This window comes from Oncorhynchus tshawytscha, linkage group LG10 (genome assembly GCF_018296145.1).
Source record: "Oncorhynchus tshawytscha isolate Ot180627B linkage group LG10, Otsh_v2.0, whole genome shotgun sequence".
Lineage (NCBI taxonomy): Eukaryota > Metazoa > Chordata > Actinopteri > Salmoniformes > Salmonidae > Oncorhynchus > Oncorhynchus tshawytscha.
In genome coordinates this window covers 43,254,649-43,278,557 of record NC_056438.1, presented here as the reverse complement: position 1 = coordinate 43,278,557, position 23,909 = coordinate 43,254,649, and the positions used below count along the sequence as shown (strand labels likewise).

The 23,909-nt window shown below is 42.6% G+C and overlaps 1 protein-coding gene across 1 annotated transcript in view; it reads left to right on the top strand.

Annotated features, from left to right (window-relative positions):
- The first annotated feature begins 14,576 nt into the window (after positions 1-14,576).
- Positions 14,577-23,909, top strand: part of LOC112260219 (carboxyl-terminal PDZ ligand of neuronal nitric oxide synthase protein) — a 30,198-nt gene continuing 20,865 nt past the window's right edge. Inside the window, exons 1-5 of the mRNA XM_024435154.1 lie at positions 14,577-14,885; positions 15,347-15,418; positions 21,344-21,436; positions 22,361-22,419; positions 22,571-22,679. Coding sequence (XP_024290922.1) covers positions 14,781-14,885; positions 15,347-15,418; positions 21,344-21,436; positions 22,361-22,419; positions 22,571-22,679 — 438 coding nt within the window. The 5' untranslated portion in view covers positions 14,577-14,780. The remainder of the gene's footprint in view (positions 14,886-15,346; positions 15,419-21,343; positions 21,437-22,360; positions 22,420-22,570; positions 22,680-23,909) is intronic.

Here is a 23,909-nt window from a genome sequence, read left to right as displayed (position 1 = left end):
CTTCTTCTTCCACTACACCCCGGGCATTACAGAATCACCCACCACTAAAGGACCAAGCAGTGTTGTAACGGCAGCAGCAGCGATCTCCAGACTCCTGGACATGGGAGGAGATCCTGGATGGCAAGGGACCCTGGATACAGCCGGGAAAGTATCGCCGCCCCAAGGCAGAGCTGGAGGCAGCGAAAGCCGAGAGGCGGAGGTATGAGGAGGCAGCACGGCAGCGAGGTAGGAAGCCCGAGAGGCAGCCCCAAACATTTCTTGGGGGGGCACACGGGGAGTGTAGCTAAGTCAGGTAGGAGACCTGAGCCAACTCCCCGTGCTTACCGTGGAGAGAGGGGAACCGGGCAGGCACCGTGTTATGCCGTGAGGCGCATGGTGTGCCCGGTGCGCAGGCATAGCCCGGTGCAGTACATAGCAGCGCCTCGTATCGGCTGGGCTAGAGTGGGCATCGAGCCAGGTGCCATGAAGCCGGCTCAGCACATCTGGTCTCCAGTGCGTATCCTCGGTGTCCCTGGTTCGCCAGCACAGCCCAGTGCGGGCTATTCCACCTCGCCGCACTAGCCTGGCTACGGGGAGCATCCAGCCAGGTAGGGTTGGGCAGGCTCGGTGCTCGAGACCTCCAGTGCACCTCCACGGTTCGGTCTATCCGGTGCCTCCTACACGCACCAGCCCTCCGGTGACAGCCCCCCGCACCAGGCTGTCTCTCCATCTCCTCCCTACAGGTGCTCCCGTCTGTCCTGAGCTGCCAGAGTCTCCCGTCTGTCCTGAGCTGCCAGAGCCGCCCATCTGTCCTGAGCTGCCAGAGCCGTCCGTCAGTCAGGAGCTACCAGAGCTTTTCGTCAGTCAGTAGCTGCCAGAGCCGTCCGTCAGCCAGGAGCTGCCAGATTCGCCCATCACTCCGGCGCTGCCGGAATCGCCCTTCACTCCGGAGCTGCCGGAGTCTTCCGCCTGTCCGGTGCTAGCGGAATCTCCCGTCCGTCCGGTGCTGCCGGAATCTCCCGTCCATTTGGGACCCGGGGCTAGGGTCCCCAGTCCGAGGTCGGCGGCGAGGGTGGGTGGGGGGTGGGGGTGGGGGGGGTGGGTACTGTCACATTCTGACCTTAGTTCCTTTGTTTTTGTCTTTGTTTTAGTATGGTCAGGGCGTGAGTTGGGGTGGGCAGTCTATGTTCCTTTTTCTATCATTTGGGATTTCTGTGTTTGGCCTGGTATGGTTCTCAATCAGAGGCAGCTGTTAATCGTTGTCCCTGATTGAGAACCATACTTAGGTAGCCTGGTTTCACTTTTGAGTGGTGGGTGATTATTTTCTGTGTCTGTGTGTTCCACACGGAACTGTTTCAGTTTTTGTTATTTCACGTTGTCATTTTGTAATTTTCTGTGTTCTATTAAAAGTATCATGAACACTTACACGCTGCACATTGGTCCTCCTCGATCCTTCCTGCTACTCCGCGTCAGAGGAGGAAGAAGACCGTTGCAAAGATGAAATACAAACTACTGAAAAGTGCGTAGGAATGGCATGCGTAAGAAAGGCGTAATTTCCTAAATTGGAATTGGGCACTATGAGCATTCTGTCCAAATAATATGTATACTGAATGAATTTTCACATCTAGGCTATTTAAATACATTCACTATTTTTAATGATGATGATGATTTATTAATCCTATACAGGTTTTTGCCTCTCTGCTTTGCAATTGCAATTGCTCAGTGTCATTAAAATCATGCCACCGGTTTAACACTTACTTGTTTAGCACTTGTTGTTTAAACACTTGTTTAAAGCTTTAACACTTGTTCTCCTAATGTTTGAATGGAAATGTACAGTACATGTGTGCTTTTCAAATGTACCTCATTCAATTGTCTTTATTGTAAATGTTAAGAAGCTGATGTTATTCTGATTCAAACATCAGAAATGAAATTAGTCTGTGAGTTGACGCCAGATTGTCACATGCTCATTCTCCTTGTAGGGCCAAACAGATCAAATTCAAGTTCGGTATCCTGCTCCAGAGGCCAGACCATGATCACACTGAGAATGTCATCCCTCTTCCAAAGAAACCTGAGAGATGTCTGGAGATGCCTCCGAAGCATGGCAGGTGATGGAAAAACATACTCTTCAAAACAGACAAAGCTTGCAGGCCGTAGAAAAATATGTGTCCCTAGAGAATCATTTGTTATTGTCAATCACGGATAACAAAAAGAAAACCAGCCCAGTCACGGACCAGGATGCCTTGCTCCCAGGCAGACTAAATAACTTTTTTGCCCGCTTTGAGGACAATACAGTGCCATTGACACGGCCCGCAACCAAAACCTGCGGACTCTCCTTCACTGCAGCCGAGGTGCGTAAAACATTTAAACGTGTTAACCCTCGCAGGGCTGCAGGCCCAGACGGCATCCCCAGCCGCACCCTCAGAGCATGTGCAGACCAGCTGGCTGGTGTGTTTACAGCCATATTCAATCGATCCCTATCCCAGTCTGCTGTTCCCACATGCTTCAAGAGGGCCACCATTGTTCCTGTTCCCAAGAAAGCTAAGGTAACTGAGCTAAACGACTACCGCCCCGTAGCACTCACCTCCGTCATCATGAAGTGCTTTGAGAGACTAGTCAAGGACCATATCACCTCCACCCTACCTGACACCCTAGACACACTCCAATTTGCTTACCGCCCAAATAGGTCCACAGACGATGCAATCTCAACCACACTGCACACTGCCCTAACCCATCTGGACAAGAGGAATACCTATGTGAGAATGCTGTTCATCGACTACAGCTCGGCATTCAACACCATAGTACCCTCCAAGCTCGTCATCAAGCTCGAGACCCTGGGTCTCGACCCCGCCCTGTGCAACTGGGTACTGGACTTCCTGACGGGCCGCCCCCAGGTGGTGAGGGTAGGTAACAACATCTCCACCCCGCTGATCCTCAACACTGGGGCCCCACAAGGGTGTGTTCTGAGCCCTCTCCTGTACTCCCTGTTCACCCACGACTGCGTGGCCACGCACGCCTCCAACTCAATCATCACATTTGCGGACGACACAACAGTGGTAGGCTTGATTACCAACAACGACGAGACGGCCTACAGGGAGGAGCTGAGGGCCCTCGGAGTGTGGTGTCAGGAAAATAACCTCACACTCAACGTCAACAAAACTAAGGAGATGATTGTGGACTTCAGGAAACAGCAGAGGGAACACCCCCCATCAACATCGATGGAACAGTAGTGGAGAGGGTAGCAAGTTTTAAGTTCCTCGGCGTACACATCACAGACAAACTGAATTGGTCCACCCACACAGACAGCATCGTGAAGAAGGCGCAGCAGCGCCTCTTCAACCTCAGGAGGCTGAAGAAATTTGGCTTGTCACCAAAAGCACTCACAAACTTCTACAGATGCACAATCGAGAGCATCCTGGCGGGCTGTATCACCGCCTGGTACGGAAACTGCTCCTCCCACAACCGTAAGGCTCTCCAGAGGGTAGTGAGGTCTGCACAGCGCATCACCGGGGGCAAACTACCTGCCCTCCAGGACACCTACACCACCCGGTGTTACAGGAAGGCCATAAAGATCATCAAGGACAACAACCACCCGAGCCACTGCCTGTTCACCCCGCTATCATCCAGAAGGCGAGGTCAGTACAGGTGCATCAAAGCTGGGACCGAGAGACTGAAAAACAGCTTCTATCTCAAGGCCATCAGACTGTTAAACAGCCACCACTAACATTGAGTGGCTGCTGCCAACACACTGACTCAACTCCAGCCACTTTAATAATGGGAATTGATGTAAAATATATCACTAGCCACTTTAAACAATGCTACTTAATATAATGTTTACATACCCTACATTATTTATCTCATATGTATACGTATATACTGTACTCTATATCATCTACTGCATCTTTATGTAATACATGTATCACTAGCCACTTTGAACTATGCCACTTTGTTTACATACTCATCTCATATGTATATACTGTACTCGATACCATCTACTGCATCTTGCCTATGCCGCTCTGTACCATCACTCATTCATATATCTTTATGTACATATTCTTTATCCCCCTACACTTGTGTGTATAAGAAAGTAGTTTTGGAATTGTTAGTTAGATTACTTGTTGGTTATTACTGCATTGTCGGAACTAGAAGCACAAGCATTTCGCTACACTCGCATTAACATCTGCTAACCATGTGTATGTGACAAATAAAATTTGATTTGATAAGAACACTTGAGGCAATTTCCGGGTTATTTTTTACTATTTATATTGAGAATAAATCTGAAATGGTACATTATGCGTACACTATTGAGAGAAGTTCGGCATTTGTTATAATGTTGTTGAGATTTGTCAGCATGTAATAGTTTCAAGTTTTAATGTCACATGCACAAGTACAGAGAAATGCCTTTCTTGCAAGCTAACCCCAACAATGCAGTAATCAATAACAATGTAATGCTAAAAGTAACAAGGTAGAACAAAAACTTAAAAATAAGAACACGTTAAGTAAGTTAGAGTACTATATACAGGGTCAGTTCCAGTACCATATTTACAGCGTGCAGGGATTCTGGACCAATAGAGGTAGACATGTATAGAGGGAAGGTGACTAGGCATTAGGATATATGATAAACAGAGCAGCAGCAGCAGCATATATGATGATTGTATAGGAGTGAGTATGCGTGTGTGTAGAGTCAGTATAAGTGTATGTGCATATCAGTGGAGGCTGCTGAGGAGAGGACGGCTGGAATGGAGCGAATGGAATGTTATGATGTATTTGATACCATTCCACTTATTTCACTCCAGACATTACCACGAGCCTGTCCTCCCCAATTTAGGTGCCACCAACCTGCTGTGGTGCATATTATGTGTGTGTGAGCAAATGATGGAGTGAGTGTTTGTATGTGTGTTGGAGTGTCTGTGTGCGTAAGTGTAACTGTTTAGTTATTTTGTAAGCTATTTAGCAGTCTTACATAAAAGCTGCTCAGAGATAGAAGATGTTCAGGAGCCTGTTGGTGTCAGACTTGATGCACCGGTACCGCTTGCCTCACGGAAGCAGAGAGAACAGTCTATGGTTTGGGTGGTTGGAGTCTAACAATTTTCCTGGCCTTCCTTTCACAACGCATGATATAGAGGACATGGATGGAAGAGAGCTCGGTTCCAGTAATGTACTGAGTTGTCGGCACCACCCTCTGTAGCACCATGCGATCAAGAGCGGTGCTATTGCCGTACCAAGCAGTGATGCAGCCAGTCAAGATGCTCTCAATGGTGCAGCTGTAGAACTTTCTGAGGATTTGCGGGCCCATGCCAAACCTTTTCAACCTCCTGAGGGGGGTTCACGACTGTGCGCGTTTCCGTTAGTCCACAATCAGGAAGGGTAGCCTGGCTTGTAGGAGCGTTGGGCCAGTAACTGAAAGGTTGCTGGATCAAATCCCAGAGCTGACAATGTAAAAATGTTGTTTTACCCCTGAACAAGGCAGTTGTTCCCCGGGAGCCGTGGATGTCGATTAAGGAAGCTCTCCACACCTCTCCGATTCAGAGGGGTTGGGTTAAAACACATTTCAGTTGAATGCATTCAGTTCTACAACTGACTACGTATCCCACCTACAGGCCTTTCAGGATTACTGCCTTTGGTTGGATCACTATATATAGTGCATTTGGGAACTATTTAGACCGATGGAGTTTTTCCATATTTTGTTACCTTACAGCCTTATTCTAAAATGGATTAAATATTAAAAAAATTGTTCTCATCATCTACACACAATAATCACAAAGCAAAAACAGGTTTTTATACATTTTTGGAAAATGTATGAAAAATAAAAAACAGAAATATCACATTTCCATAACTTTCAGACTCTTTACCCAGTACTTTGTTGAAGCACCTTTGGCAGTAATTACAGCCTTGAGTCTTCTTGGGTATGGCACTACAAGCTTGGCACACCTGTATTAGGGGAGTTTTTCCCATTCTTCTCTACAGATCCTCTCAAGTTCTGCCAGGTTGTATGGGGAGTGTTGCTGCGCAGCTGGCTGGGCCACTCAAGGACATTCAGAGACTCGTCCTGAAGCCACTCCTGCGTTACCTTGGCTGTGTGCCGAGGTCCTGAGCAGGTTTTCATCAAGGATCTCTCTGTACTTTGTTCTGGTCATCTTTCCCTCGACCCTGACTAGTCCCTGTCGCTGAAAAACACCCCCACCACCATGCTAAACTGTAGGGATGGTGCCAGGTTTCCACCAGATGTAACGCATGGCATTCACGCCAAAGGGTTCAATCTTGGTTTCATCAGACCAGAGAACCTTGTTTCTCATGGTCTGAGAATCTTTAGGTGCCTTTTGGTAAACTCCAAGCCGGCTGTCACGTGCCTTTTACTGCGGAGTGGCTTCCGTCTGGCCACTCTACCATAAACGCCTGATTGGTGGAGTTCTGCAGAGATGGTTGTCCTGGAAGGTTCTCCCATCTCCACAGAGGAACTCTAGAGCTCTGTCAGTGACCATCGGGTTCTTGGTCACCTCCCTGACCAAGGCCTTTCACCCTTGGTCAGGGAGGTGACCAAGAACCCGGAAGAGTCTGGGTGATTCCAAACGTCTTCCATTTAAGAATGATGGAGGCCACTGTGTTCTTGGGGAACTTCAATGCTGCAGCCATTTCTGGGTACCCTTCCCCAGATTTGTGCCTCGACACAATCCTGTCTCTGAGCGTTACATACAATTCCTTCGACCTCATGGCTTGGTTTTTGCTCTGACATGCACTGTCAACTGTGGGACCTTATATAGATAGGTGTGTGCCTTTCAAAATCATGTTCAATCAATTGAATTTACCACAGGTGAACTCCAATCAAGTTGTAGAAACATCTCAAAGATGTTACATAGAAACAGGATGCGCCTGAGCTCAATTTAGAGTCTCATAGCAAAGGGTCTGAATCCTTATATAAATATTATATTTTTTCTTAATTTTTTAAATAAATTTGCAAACATTTCTAAAAACCTGTTTTCGCTTTATCATTATCAGAAATTGCATGTAGATTGATGAGGGGAAAAAATATTTTGCACATTTTAGAATAAGGTGTAACAAAATGTGGAAAAAAGGGAAGGGGTCTGAATACACTGATTTCCTATTATCTAGGTGGGTGAGGGCAGTGTGGAGTGCAATTGAGATTTGCGTCATCTATGGAAATGTTGGGGCGGTATGCAAATTGTAGTGAGTCTAAGGTGTCTGGGATGATGGAGTTGAAGTGTGCCATAACCAGACTCTCAAAGCACTTCCTAATGACGGAAGTGAGTGCTAAGGGACGGTAGTCATTGTGGCATGAAAAGCCTTAGAGTTCTTGGGAACAGGAATGATGGTAGTCATCTTAATAAAACGTAGGGATTACAGACTGGGACACGGAGAGGTTGAACATTACCTTGAATATGCCTGCCAGCTGTTCTGTACATGCTCTGAGAATGTGCCCTGGAATACCATCGGCCCCGTGGCCTTGCAGGTGTTGACCTGATTAGACTTTAACTTTACTCACGTCGGCCTCAGACAGCTAGATCACCCAATCTGAGTTGGTGGCGGCCCTCACACCCAGCACAATGTTATTATTGTCAAAGTGTGCATAAAATGCATTGGGTCTGTCTGGTAGAGAGGCTTCGTTGGGCAGATCACGTCTGGGTCTTCCTTTGTAATCCAGAGATCTAGTGCCATCCTCTGGACACAGAAAATGTTGTCATGACAAGAAATGATAGAGCAGTCAAAACTACTTAAGGGAAAGGGGGATACCTCAGTTGTACAACTGAATGCGTTCAATTGAAATGTGTCTTCCGCATTTAACCCAACCCCTCTGAATCTGAGAGGTGCGGGGGGCTGCCTTAATTGACATCCATTACTGTGAAAATAAGGTTTGTGACAACCACTCAATACATTGGACTAAAATATAGAGGATTGTCATTTTCATAAGACAATAATTGTTTTAATAATTGCAAATTATTTGTAGTTTTCTCCCAAGTTGCCTCTTGTGATGGACATTTCTACCTGTGGTTACTGAGATATCCAGACCAGTTGAATATACCAAGCAGACTAAATAATAGAAGAAATCCCAAAGCTAAGATGGTAAAACACTTCAAAAGTGACTTCCACAGAGCAAATCCAGGTACACAAACACATTTAGCCACGAGGCAAAAATGACCAAAAATGAAAGTTACAAATAAATGCATTCTGGCTAGTAGGTACTTTTAATTGTGTATGTTTACATGGACCGATTCTAAGAATACTCTAATTTATGAAATAGTTTGATTAAAATGTTTACATGCTTTTGCAAGAGGAACGATTTCCCTAATTATCCTGTTTACATGGTCAATCAAAACCCTTAAAGGCGCAGGGTCTTTTTTTTACAGGTCCTATTTAACCACATCTGTCCTCCAGGTTCATTACACATGGTCTTTGACCTGTTGGCATTGTGTAGCAAATCCATTCTGGGGCCCATGGCTTGGTCCTCGTGCCCAAGCATATCAAATGGATTCTGTGATCAGTTGTTACCAAAACAGTACCATCTGCATAGGACTACTTTGTCAATCTGGAGACCAACAGTGAATACAGTAGCTGCGCTGTTTCCAGATGATACCACTAGATGTCATACCTGTATCAATTATTACATATTGTGTGGTTTTATCTGAATTGGAGATAGAGTTATACCAAAGATGCCGGTAACTAAGCCAAGAGATCTCATTGGCATTTATTTTTCAAATGAGAGCAAATGAAGCATAGTGGGAAGAATAAATGGGCAGAGCCAAGCACAAGCTAGCGAGATCCTATTGTCGCGTTTTAGCATGTATTTGCATATTTCCATTCGGGTACTCCTTCTCTGTGAAGTGTTTCCACTTACCACAGCCACAAAGTCAAAATTGGCTATAGTAAACATTCATGAAAACAAAAATGTGCTTTTTGGTCTTCATTTAAGTTTAGGGTTAGGCATAAGGTTAGCAGTATGATTAAGAATAAGATTATGTTTAAAATCACATTTTAAGAAAATAAATTGGAAATATAGGCAGGGTTTATCTTTATGGCTTTGTGTTTGTGGTAACTAGTGCGCTTGTGCAATAACTCAATCTGCCCTTGCACTCCTAAACAACACAATTGTTTTCAACTTTAGCAAAGGGTAAATTCTATACTCTGTTCATAACAGATTCTAGTTTTGGGAACAGAAAACTGCATTGAGATTGAATGTTTCATTGCCAGTGTTCAATAAATGTGAAATAGAATACAGCTTTGTAGTGAATTCCAATTAATATATATTTTTTAAAACAGAACAGTCTCAACAGCCAATTACTGCAGGATATCAAAGGATATGCAGTAACAACAACCACCGGAATTTCAGTTCTCAAACGGGGGGTGCGGGGGTGTCCGGTACACCAGTGGCTGCTGTGCTCTGTTCCAATGAAAACAGCCGAATCCCCCGATTTAAAAAAACAAGACAAAACACAGCTGGTCTTCAAGAGGACGGGGCTTCAAGACAACTGGTAACTCTGGGAAAAAACAAGGTCAAAGCATGACGTCAGTGATCTTCAGGTTGAAATGTCAGTGCTGTAGAAAGATGCCCTAGTTTCTGACTTGGATTTCCCAGTCGGAGCTCGTTTTTCCCCCAAGTTCCTAGTTGTTCTGAATGCAGCATTAGACGCTGAGAGGCAGATAGCCTAGCGGTTAAGAGCATTGGGCCAGTAACTGAAAGGTTGCTGATTTCAATCCCTGAGGTGGCAAGGTGGAAAAATCTGCCGTTCTGCCCTTGAGCAAGGCAGTTAACCCTCAATTACAACTTCTCCCCGGGCGCCGATGATGTCGATTAAGGCAGCCCCCCGCACCGCTCTGATTCAGAGGGGTTGTGTTAAATGCGGAACACACATTTCGGTTGAATGTATTCAGTTGTGCAACTGACTAGGTATCCCCCCTTTCCCTCATTTGTCACAGGCTCTTCTACCTCCAAGCCATAAGACTGCTAAAGAGTTCCTTAATGGTTACCTGGACTATCTACACTGACCCTACACACACTCACTAAATTACACTGAGTGTACAAAATATTAAGGACACCTGCTCTTTGCATGACATAGACTGACCAGGTGAATCCAGGTGAAAGCTTTGATCTCTTCTTGATGTAACTTGTTAAATCCACTTCAATCAGTGTAGATGTAGGGGAGGAGACAGGTTAAAGACAGAGTTTTAAGCCTTGAAACAATTGATTGTGTATGTGTGCCATTCAAAGGGTGAATGGGAAAGACAAAATATTTTAGTGCCTTTGAATGGTGTAAGGTAGTAGGTGCCAGGCGCACCGGTTAGTGTCAAGAACTGCGACGCAGCTGGGTTTTTCACGCTCAAAAATGTCCTGTGTATATCAAGAATGGTCCACCAATCAAAGGACATCCAGCCAAATTGACACAACTGTGGGAAGCATTGGAGTCAACATGGGCCAGCATCATCGCTTTCGACACCTTGTGGAGTCCATGCCCCAACGAATTGAGGCTGTTCTGAGGGGGGCTCAATATTAGGAAGTTGTTCCTAAGTTGTTCGGTATACTCAGTGTATATATACACAGGGCCGGTTCCAGGCATAACCAACAGTCGTGGTTGCAACTTACCATTAAGAGTAAGAAAGTAGAATACACCATGTTCAACTTTGAAATTTGGTTGTGCATCAGCAGTTTTTTGCTTGTTATGTCAGTCACTGACAGTCACTCAATTAGCCATGTCAGCTAACAACTTTTGATTGGTCGTTAGTCTAGCCAGCTACAGTACATTCGGAAAGTATTCAAACCCCTTGACTTTTTCCACATTTTGTAACGTTACAACCTTATTATAAAATTGAATACACTTTTTTCCCCCTGATCAATCTACACATAATACCTCATAATGACGAAGCAAAACAGGTTTAAAGACCTGATTGGGGGAGTGCTGCAGAGATGGTTGTCCTCCTAGAACAGGCCTGGACAACTCCAGTCCTCGGCGAACTGATTGGTGTCACACTTTTGCCCCAGCCCCAGCTAACACACCTGACTCCAATAATCAACTAATCATGATCTTCAGTTAAAAATGCAATTAGTTTAAATCAGGTGTGTTTGCTAGGGATGGGGGGAAAAGTCTGACACCAATCAGGCCCCCATGGTCTGGAATTGCTTAGGCCTGTTCAAGGAGGTTCTCCCATCTCCACAGAGGAACTCTGGAGCTCTGTAAGAGTGACCATCGGGTTCTTGGTCAACTCCCTTACCAAGGCCCTTCCCCCCCGATTGCTCAGTTTGACTGGACGGCCAGCTCTAGGAAGAGTCTTGGTGGTTTGAAACTTCTTCCATTTAAGAATGATGGGGGCCACTGTGGTCTTGGGGACCTTTGATGCTGCAGAAATATTTTGGTACCCTTCCCCAGATCTGTGCCTCGACACAATCCTGTCTCGGAGCTCTAAAAACACTTCCTGTCAACTGTGGACCTTATATAGACAGGTGTGTACCTTTCCAAATCATGTCAAATCAATTGAATGTACCATAGGTGGACTCCAATCAAGTTGTAGAAACATCTCAAGGATGATCAATGGAAGCAGGATGCACCTGAGCTCAATTTTGTGTCTCATAGCAAAGATTCTGAATACTTGTAAATAAGGTATTTCTGTTTTTTATTTTTAATACATATGCAACAAAAAAAAACAATGTTCTTGCTTTGTTATTGTGGGGTATTATGTGTAGATTGATGAGGGGAAAAAAGTAATTTAGTCCATTTTAAAATAAGGCTGTAAGGTAACAATGTGGAAAAAATTCAAGGGGTCGGAATATTTTTCCCGAACGCACTGTATCTAAACTTGTAATCGTGGACGAATACCGACCGGGCATGTTGTTGGTCATTCTGACTCAGATATCATATTAACATGGTATAAGTATCACAAAACGTATAGAATTGCACAGAATTTGCTTTATAATGGCAAAAATGTCTCTCCACCCGATGGCAAAATGGGTAGAATTGCAGGAAATAAGCTGTAAAACAGCACAGTTTTTCTCTTTGCCCCATGGCAAAATGTGTAGAATTTCAGAAAAAAATTGCTGCTGACACTCATTTGCTGCTGATACTCTGAACAGCTAGTCAATGAACAGCATTCTTGCATAAGTATTCCTCTTGTCCAGATGGGATAGGGCAGTGTGCAGTGTGATGGCGATTGCATCGTCTGTGGACCTATTGGGGCGGTAAGCAAATTGAAGTGGGTCTAGGGTGACAGGTAAGGTGGAGGTGACTAGTCTCTCAAAGCACCGTTATTATTTTCTATCCTGATGCCTAGTCTCTTTACCCTGCCTTCATGTACACACAGTCCATTCAAAAGTTTGGACTCACATACTCATTCAAGAGTTTTTCTTAATTCTTTAACATTTTCTACATTGTAGAATGATAGTGAAGACTTAAAAACTATGAATTAACATATATGGAATCATGTAGTAACCAAAAAAGTGTTAAACAAATCAAAATATATTTTATACTTGAGATTCTTCAAAGTAGCCACCCTTTGCCTTGATGACAGCTTTGTACACTCTGGCATTCTCTAAATCAGCTTCATGAGGTAGTCACCTGGAATTTGTTTCAATTAACAGGTATGCCTTGTTAAAAGTTAATTTGTGGAATTTCTTTCCTTCTTAATGCGTTTGAACCAATAATTTGTGTTGTGACAAGATAGGGGTGGTATACAGAAGATAACCCTATTCGGTAAAAGACCAAGTCCATATTATGGCAACAACTCAAATAAGCAAAGCAAAATGAAAGTCCATCATTACTTTAAACCTTTAAGACATGAAGGTCAGTCAATACGGAACATTTCACGAACTTTGAAAGTTTCTTCAAGTGCAGTCGCAAAAACCATCAAGCACTGTCATGAAACTGGCTCACATGAGGACCGACACAGAGTTACAGAGGATAAAATCATTAGAGTTAACTGCACCTCAGAATGCAGCCCAAATGAATGCTTCAGAGATCAACAGACACATCTCAACATCAAATGTTCAGAGGAGACTGGGTGAATCAGGCCTTCATGGTCGAATTACTGCAAAGGAAGAAACCACTACAAAATTCCACCAATAAGAAGAGACTTGTTTGGGCCAAGAAACTCGAGCAACGGACATTAGACTGGTGGAAATCTGTCCTTTGGTCTGATGAGTCCACATTTGAGATTTTTTGTTCCAACCGCCATGTCTTTGTGAGACGCAGAGTAGGTGAACGGGTGACCTCGCATTGTGTGGTTCCCACCTTGAAGCATGGAGAATGAGGTGTGATAGTGTGGGGTGCTTTGCTTGTGACACTGTCTGTGAAATATTTCGAATTCAAGGCACACTTAACCAGAATGGCTACCACACCATTCTGCAGTGATACGCCATCCCATCTGGTTTGCGCTTAGTGGGACTATCAGTTGTTTTTCAACAGGACAGTGACACAAAAACCCACCTCCAGCCTGTGTAAGGGCTATTTGACCAAGAAGGAGAGTGATGGAGTGCTGCATTAAATGAACTGGCCTCCACAATCACCTGACCTCAACCCAACTGAGATGGTTAGGGAAGAGTTGGACCGCAGAGTGAAGGAAAAGCAGCCAACAAGTGCTCAGCATATGTGGGAACTCCTTCAAGACTGTTGGAAAAGCATTCCTCATGAAGCTAGTTGAGAGAACACCAAGAGTGTGCCAAGTTGTCATCAAGTCAAAGGGTGGCTACTTTGAAGAATCTCAAATATAAAATATATATTTTTTGGTTACTACATTTTTCCATTTGTGTTATTTCATATTTTTGATGTCTTCACTATTATTCAACAATGTAGAAAATAGTCAAAATAAAGAAAACCCCAAGGATGAGTAGGTGTGTCCAATCTTCTGACTGGTAATTTATCTACCTCAAATACCACAGCAGAATGATCTGGTGCTGGTGCAGTCCTCACTGTAGCTCCATTCTTATCTTTTTTTTCCTCTTGTTAATCTTTTTTCTTTTCATTGTTATTTTTAAACTCTGCATTATTGGGAAAGGCTCGTAAGCAAGCGCTTCAAGGTAAAGTATACACCAGTTGTATCCTTCGCATGTGGCAAATAAAAATGGATTTGATTTGGCACGCGCGTAAACTGCACATCACCTGTTGTTTTTATTAATGGCCAAAACAGGAAAAACGGACAACCTTGCCTTGAGGGGATTCGATTAAACTGTCTCGGGACCCCGGGTAGGCGTGTTTTGCACCGGGTGAAATTTGATTGCGTTCGTTTTAAAACCGGGTTGCCTCCCCGGCGTGAGCCAGGTGCCCAGTTCAAAGCACACGGCAAAGTCGGCTCAAAATAAAAGTGACGTGGTAATGAGTACGATTCTGAGATTTCACGTCAATGTGATTTGCTTTTGATAAAATCCTGTTATCTGCCTTCCCAATGAAAACTAGTTTGACAATTCAAACATATATTTAATGGAAAATAGATGTATGTTTCTGGACGATGCACCATGCTGCGTTACACTGGCGCAGATTACGGTTCAATTTGAGATTACACTCCTCCCTCACCGCTTTTCCCCGTTTCCTTCATGGGCCATAGACCGGTGCCCTGCACCTCAGCATAATCGAATCCGGCCCTTGAGAATTGTGCGTCATCCAAAACAGCACTAGAGCGGCAGATATTCTATCTCGGAATGTATCAAATTGGACCGCTAGACGCATATTGTGTTAACATAGTGGTTCCATTCCATAGGCGACTAACCAATCAAAGACCTTCGTGAGTGTTGAGCGAGATGCGCGTATTTACAGTATTCTAATAGCGTTGGCATAAAACTAGTGTCGGACTAGTCGTGTATCGGAAGGGCGATGCCAGGGATAACCAAGTATAATTTAGTGGATGATGCACAGGACTTGAGGATCCCCATGCACAACGAGGCGGCATTTCAGCATGGGGTCTGCTTTGAGGCAAAGGTAAGGTTACCTAGTAGGCGATAAACTACAGTAACCGCTTATCAATGTGGGGTAACAATGTAGTTAAGGATAACAGGAGTGACCCGGCGTCGCGCTTAGTAAATCATGAATTGATATCTAAAATTACATTCTTCCAAAATGTTATGACAGTACAATGTAATGAGGATATATGTACATGTTTTATTTTAATCATACTCTAATATTACGCTGTGCTTGTTAATTTAATTCTACATGCACTGTATTAGATTATAGGTGCGCTTTTGACATCTATTAATTCATTTTATTAAGCTATATACCAACTTGTTTGCTATTCAAATCCATTTACAGTACCTTAACAATTTATTCAGAATGTATAGGGAACTCCTTTTGACAAGAAGCAGTTGAGATCAGAGTAAGAGTTGAAGATATCGATAGGCTACTTGAATTACTAATGACGTCTCATAACTTTGTAAATATTATAGTACATTGGCAGTCTGGAAGTCGGTCGTCCAAATAGCCGAATGGAGATAGTGGCTGCAATGAGAAGGATAAGGGTAAGACAATTTCAACAATACAATCTGTGAGCCATAATATTAAATGTATTTCTCTCCCTTCCAGAAAAATACTTTCGCTATATATTAGGAATATTGCAATGCCCTTCAAAACTTGGACTGTATGTGTGTGTGTGTGCATGCACGCAAATATATTTTTAATAAGAGACTAATATTCTACTCTCTCACATTGGTATGGTATCTGCATATAAAACAGAATGACATTGCCTCTTATCAAATATTGCAAGTCAATCATAATATTCTAAGGCTATAAGACTATAATAACAGTCTAAAGGCCCCCACAGACTACGATTTTAGCAGTCTTATGCCACGTTTTTGCGGACCCAGACAAAAAGTCCACGTCGTGGGGAAATTCTTATGGTTCATAAATGATTGTCGGACATCTTGGCTCGTTTAGTGTGACAGCAGCTGTGCTCGAATACCCATACTAACATACTGTATACTACATACTTAGTGTGCGTTCGTAAATTCAGAGCGTTGTCAGATTCAGAGTGTTTCGCTCTCAGAGCGCACACTAGGTGCTCGGTCGGAGGAACAGGGTTGATCAGAGCGTTCTGACCTCACAACGGCAGTCAAGCACCCAAGCTAATTGGCTAGCTTGCTAGCTAATTCAAGACACAAATGAGAGAAGAACTCACTCTGACCATTTTACTCACCCTAGCAGAGTTGGTTAGGTTGTTTTTATGTTATCCAGAGCATTGGTGACAGTAACTGTGCTGATGGCAACAATTTAATTACGCTTTTTTTTGCCGACATTTACTGACACCGACCATATTTAACTGGTGTTGAGCGTTTGTAAATTCAGCAGTTATTCTGCGCTCTTGCACACTCAGACAAGTGCTCTGAAATCGGAGTAGATAGCCAGAGGGAATTTACGAGCGCACCCTTAATGAGTATATACTACATACTAAATACCATTAGTTCATTTTAGTATACTGTAAATGAACTATCGTTTCAGTTGAGCATACTAGTGCTTCGCTTTTGCTATGCAACCTCTTGTTAGCTTGTTAGCATAAATTACTAGCTAGACATTTTACATTTTCGGGTTTGTTCGTAAATTCAATCTGGAGTACCAGGGAGCACTCAGAGTGCACTCTGGGCGTTCGTAAATTCAGAGCTTTGTCAGATTGTCCGTTTGTAAATTCAGTGTTTTGCTCTCCAAGCGTTCAGAGAGCACACTGGACGCTCTGGCCAAAGAGTAGGGTTGATCCGAGTGTTCTGACCTTACAATGGCAGTCAAGCACCCAAGATAACTGGCTAACTTTGGCTAACTTGCTAGCTACTACCAGACACAAATGAGAGAACACCTCACTCTGACCATTTCACTCACCCTAGCAGAGCTGGTTAGGCTGTTTTTATGTTATCCAGAGCGTTGGTGACAGTAACTGTGCTGCTGGCAACAATTTAATTACGTTTTTTTGCCGACGTTTACTGACACTGGCCATATTTAACGGGTGTTGAGCGTTTGTAAATTCATCAGTAATTCTGTGCTCTTGCACACTCAGACAAGTGCTCTGAAATCGGAGTAGATAGCCAGAATTAACCATGTCCATTGAGAACGCACGCCTATACCACGTAGCTAAGAATGACGTGAATAACCAAGTCAATAAACATTTGGTAGTTAGTTAGATAGCATATAGTTAATATACTGCCTGGCAAGTTCGATGTATTTAGTAGTCAACTAGCGTTAGGGAAGTATCTAACATACTGGTACATACAGCTGTAATGCTGTGCGGTTCGTAAGGATAGCGTAGCTAACAAATTGTCAGCCAACTTATTTGAAAAATCATTACTTTATTACATTGCTCAACATCTTAACATTTTTCATAATTAGTTAAAGCAATGAATTTGTATCCTCTCTCGTTGAAATTCGGCTGCATATTTTCCGCCATTTTCTTCAAATCTGAAAACGTGAAGCCACGCCCATTTTCTGAAGAATAGCATTATGGGCCCTAAAAGCACGGAAATAGTGTCCACTGTTTGTATACTTTGTATTTTAGCTAATTTAATACGACATCCGGGAACTTTTGGCATACTAACTATATCCATACTATAACCAATAAGCCTACTACATACTCAATTTACATCACAAATAGTACTGTTAGTGAGGTTAGTATGACTATTCGAACACAGCTAAAGTCTAGGTCTGCCGATTAAGTAACACTATGTGCGGTCGTAGGCTCGGACAAAGTTATGGCAGTCAGAACTTTTTAGCATTTATAGTGTAGTGTTCCGGGTGTTACAAGCCGATGCCGGTGACTGACCAATGGGAACACGGTCGGCACTGAGTATGCACACAATATTATGATTATTGGGAGTTGTCATATTAATTAAATAGTTCGATAAAAACATTTGCATGCATTGCAAGAATAATGATTTCCCTAATAATCTTGTTGACATGGCAAATTTTAAAAAATTTGGCAATCAAAATTAACATTCTACCACAGAAACCACGTTACTTTTGGGAAGCCTGTTTGATTCGGAGTTCGTATGTGAAAACTATTTCTAAGATGCATACTTTCAGTTTTTCTGAACTCACGTGGGAAGCTTGTGCTGCGGGTGCTGGCACATGCGCAGATTAAATCGACCGCTGCAGTTGATGTCGGCTGACATAGCCTCGGAAGCCAATCGCAGAATGTAGCGATAGAATTTAAGCAAATCATACAATCTAGCAATGTTGATATCAAGATTTTAATTTGACAACATCGCACAGTGTGACAGAATAACAGTAAAATATTGAATCCGATGTACAGTGTGGGAAGGCCTTAAACCAGCCATCTCTTCCAATCTTATATAACCAATATTTCTAACCATCTCTGTTTGAAGAGTCCTCTTTCTAAATCTTAAAACCAATACCCCTAACCATCTCTTTAAGAGACATCCACTCCTCTGGAGAGATGAGACGGAGATGGCAATGGTGTCTGGCATTAACGGATACTGCAGTGGGCCAGAGTATTACAGTGTTACAGAGAGGATTTAACTGCTGCAGAGTCAGCTGGGAGAGCCAAATGTTACATTTAATCTAGTGATGCGTCTGTGTCACACAGAGGTCGGCCAGTTCCTCAATGACACCCAGAGAGGGACAATTTCTATACGTTTTATTTTCACATGCACAAGTACAGTGAAATGCTTAAGTTGCCTGCTCTACCCAACAGTGCAGTAATCAATATCAAAATAGTTTAACAAAAAAATCTATCTATCTATCTATCTATCTATCTATCTATCTATATATATATATATATATATATATATATAAGAAAGAAAACACGAACAATAAGAAATAAGAAACAGTATGTTTAAACAGTACAGTATGTAGTAAACAGCATGGCAGCAGCATAAGTGGTGGGTGGGTGTGTGTGTCTGGTGGCGATTGTGTGTGTGTAAGTGTTTTTTAGAGTGACAGTGTAGACGTGATAGGTGGATATACATGTGAACAGGGCTGGAAAGTAACTGGTAGCAAGAATATATGAATACTTAAGATAATATACTAGTGGTAATACATGCATGTAAACAGGAGTAATAGTGACCAGTAGCAGGATAAATAGATAGATACTAACGGTAATGGAAATCAATAATCAATGAACAGCAGTGTAGTGGTTGTATTTAACAATCTTATGGCCAGGGGATAGAAGCTGTTTAGGAGTCTGTTGGTCTGAGCCTTGATGCACGGGTACCATCTGTTGGTCTGAGCCTTGATGCACTGGTACCGTCTGTTGGTCTGAGCCTTGATGCACCGGTACCGTCTCCACCATCTGATGGGAGCATGGAGAACAGTCCATGTCTCGGGTGGCCAGTCTTAGGCCATTTTTAGGGCCATTCTCAGACACTGCCTGGCATGTACTTCCTGGAAGGCTGTGAGCTCACCCCCAGTGATGCGCTGGGCCATCCGTCCCAACCTCTGTAGGGCATTCCTGTCGAGGGTGGTGCAGTTGTCATACCAGACAGTGATACAACCAGTCAGGAGGCTCACAATGGAGCAGCTGTAAAAGGTTCTAAGGATGTCAGGAGCCATGGCAAATCGTTTCAGCCTCCTGAGGGAGAAGAGACACTGCCGTGCCTTCCTCACAACTGTGCCGGTAGGAGAGAACCATGATCCTCAGTGATGTGGACACCGAGGAACTTGAAGGTATTAACCCTCTCCACTACGGCCCCATCGAAGTGAATGGGGCTGTGCACCTGCCCATGTTTCCTGAAGTCCACGATCAGCTCCTTGGTCTTGCTGACATTGAAGGAGAGGTTGTTGTCCTGGCACCACATTGCCAGGCAGTGGTGTAAAGTACTTAAGCAGTATTTCAAAGTATTTTTTTACTTAAGTCGTTTTTCGGGTATCTGTACTTTACTATTTACTGTATTTTTTGTACTACTTCTACACCACTACATTCCTAAAGAAGATAATGTATTTTTTACTCCATACATTTTCCCTGACACCCAAAAGTACTCATTACATTTTGAATGCTTAGCAGGACAAGAGGACATCCCTGGTCATCCCTATTGCCTCTGATTTGGCGGACTCACAAAACACTTAAGCAGTATTTCAAAGTATTTTTTTACTTAAGTCGTTTTTCAGGTATCTGTACTTTACTATTTACTGTATTTTTTGTACTACTTCTACACCACTACATTCCTAAAGAAGATAATGTATTTTTTACTCCATACATTTTCCCTGACACCCAAAAGTACTCATTACATTTTGAATGCTTAGCAGGACAAGAGGACATCCCTGGTCAGCCCTATTGCCTCTGATTTGGCGGACTCACAAAACACACATGCTTTGTTTATAAATTATGTCTGAGTGTTGGAATGTGCCCCTGGGTATCCGTAAATAAATTAAAAAAACAAGAAAATTGTGCCATCTGGTATGTTTAATATATACAGTACCAGTAAAAAGTTTGGACACACCTAGTCATTTAAGGGTTTCTTTATTTTTACTATATTGTAGAATAATAGTGAATACATCAAAACGATGAAATAACACATATGGAGTCATATAGTAACCAAAAAAGTGTTAAACAAATCAAAATATATTTTATATTTGAGATTCTTCAAAGTAGCCACCCTTTCATAAAATAGTCCATAGGCCAATACTAAAAATGAAGTAAAAAGTAAAAAGTCAGCCAATAGAACAGGCAGAATATCATGCATTTTTACAGGAAAAGAAGAGCAGCATGGAGAATCTTCAAACCTTTGACATGAGAGAATCCTGATGAGCCTTTTGGTTGAGGATCAGAGGGGGGGAAAATGCTTTTGATAAAAGTCCTCATTTGATCAATTCGACTTCTGATGTTGTGTTTCCTCATTTGGGGAAAACATGTTTATTTTAGATTAGTGTTTTGTCGTTTAGATGTCTGGTCCCTTTGACTGCAGTGAGGCAGCGAGAACGGTTCTAACTACTCAAAGGCAAGAATAAAAGCGGTGCACACTGCCGAGTCTTCCTTCATGTCTAATGCACTCTGAGGGGAGGGGGAACCTAGATGCTGGAGACTTTGCCAGCTCTACCATCTGACTTTTCCCGTTTTCTTCAGCCTTAGGCAACTTTATGTTGACCCAAACGTTGATTTACTCTCAGCAGCAGATGGTGTCTTGTAGGTACAACGATGGTAAATACTTAAGTACTCACTCCCTGCCTTAATGCATATGTTTCCATCCCTTTACATCTCTACAGGAACTGTATCTCTGACAAGGTTGAGGAAAATTGGAATTGGAGTCTAAGTTTACTTCCTGAATATGAATGAATTGAAATGGAATTTACTCCAACCCTGCTCTGTGGTTATGTGCAAACTATAATGACATGATACACACACAAAGTCCATGATGTCACCCCTAGGCTATATACCGTGAGCTTGTGTGGATCCTTTTATATTCCAGTTTCATGTACAAAATCTATGGAATTTACATTTCCCCCCACAGTATGAATTCAAATTGAAGAACATCAAGAAGAAGAAAGTCAACATCATCGTGTCTGCGGATGGTGTAAGGGTGGTTTTGCGAAAAAAGAAAAAGGTAAGTCCCCTTCAAAATATGAAATACCCGATGAAGTCAGAGTAGCTACAAAAATGTTGGTCTTGATTATGAATTGTTCTATTGGAGAATGTGTGTCTTTTCCTACATTTGCATGAGCTTGACTGTCTTGTGCTCATAGTGAAAACTCACGTCAACATTTTAGCCACTTAGGAGATGCCCTTATCCAGAGTAAGTTCCTTTTATTTATCCTTTATTTAACTAGGCAAGTCAGTTAAGAACAAACTCTTATTTACAATGACGGCCTACCCCGGACGACACTGGGCCAATTGTGCGCCGCCCTATGGGACTCCCAATCACGGCCAGATGTGATGCAGCCTGGAAAAAAAAACAGGGACTGCAGTAACACCTCTTGTTCTGAGATGCAGTGCCTTAGACCACTGTGCCACTCAGGAGCCACTCGCTATACTCACAGTAGTGAGTGGATACATTTCACTTGTACTTTTGTACATCAACTATTATTTTGCACCAAGGTCAATGATACAAGAAACTGAAACTGTTATTTCTTAGCCCATCAAATTGAAGGTCTAGAGTTACTAAATGTTTCCACCAGTGTGAAGTGTACAACTATTATTTTCCAGATGCAGTAAATCAAAAGGAAAATTCATCATCAGTGATGAAAAGACGGTTCTATGGTCAGACGTAAACAGGCTTCCTTTGCATATGGAGGCGGAATGGCTTATGGTTGTGAAATGTGATGTTTTGATGAATGATCGAATGCCATAGCTCTTTGTCCTTCATGGAAGCTGCAAGGTCCCTCATTTTGAGTGTCTCTGCAGATAGAAAAAGTTGAAGAACCTCCATATATACGTGTTTCTTATAGGTGAAACACTGACCCTAAGTCATAAGTCATAGGAGTGAATTACAGCGTTGCGTAAGTGTTGTCGCTCTGTGGTTGTGTTCCAGAGGAAAGAGTGGTCTTGGGATGACAATACAGTCATGATAACACAAGACCCCATCTACAGGTAAAGACAGGCACCAAGTGCCCTCAAACATAAACCTCTTTAAGACTATTCTTTGCTATGTCCATACAAACCCATTGATGATTTTTGATTAAGTAGTTCAGATTGAAATCAATCAAATTCTCGTGATCAAGATACTTCCCCGTCCATTTAGGATTTTCTATGTGTCACATGACGCCCAGGACTTGAAGATCTTCAGTTACATTGCAAGAGATGGAAAGAGCAACATGTTCCATTGTAATGTCTTCAAATCCAAGAGGAAGGTAAGACCTTAGAGATCCTATAATTCTACAGTATACAGTTGAAGTCAGAAGTTTACATACACCTTAGCCAAATACATTTAAACTCAGTTTTTCACAATTCCTGACATTTTATCAATTCCCTGTCTTAGGTCAGTTAGGATCACCATTTTATTTTAAGAATGTGAAATGTCAAAATAGTAGAGAGTGATTTATTTAAGCTTTTATTTCTTTCATCACTTTCCCAGTCGGTCAGAAGTGTACATACACTCAATTAGTATTTGGTAGCATTGCCTTTAAATTGTTTAAAACCTCTTGAGGATATGGAGACGCTAGCGTCTCAACTGGCCAATTGCCTGGGGAAATGCAGAGCGCCAGATTCAAATAAAATTCTATAAAATTCAAACTTTCATTAAATCACACATGTAAGATACTCAATTAAAGCTACACTCGTTGTGAATCCAGCCAACATGTCAGATTTTAAAAATGCTTTTCGGCGAAAGCATAAGAATCTGATAGAATGCACCCATCTGAACCAGTACTAAACAAAAGAGCTAGCGTTGCAGACGCTACACAAAACGCTGAAATAAAATATACAACATGCATTACCTTTGACGAGCTTAATTTGTTGGCACTCCAATATGTCCCATAAACCTCACAATTGGTCCTTTTTTTCAATTAATTCCGTCCATGTATACCCAAAATGTCCATTTATAAAGCACGTTTGATCCGGGGAAAAAACAGCTTGCCAAAACACAACGTCACTACAAAACATTTCAAAAGTTGCCTATGAACTTTGCCAAAATATTTCAAACTACTTTTGTAATACAACTTTAGGTATTTTTAAACGTTAATAATCGATCAAATTGTAAACGGGGCAATCTGTATTCAATACAGCAAGTAAACAATCCATGCACTTTTTTCGTCTTGCGTAACTCTCAACAGTGTAACGTTGTTCCAGGATGTGCTTCTTCTTCGTTGCACAAATGATTAACTTCAACCTAATTCCAAAGACTGGTGACATCCAGTGGAAGTCGTAGGAACTGTAAAATTGTCGCTATCAAATATCCCTTGGCAAAGACAATTGAGGGAACGGTCAGTGGCACAAAAAAAAGAAAATCTGAACAGTTAGTCCTCTGGGTTTTGCCTGCTACATAAGTTCTGTTATAGTCACAGACATGATTGAAACAGTTTTAGAAACTTCAGTGTGTTTTCAATCCACACCTACTAATCATATGCATATAATATATTCCT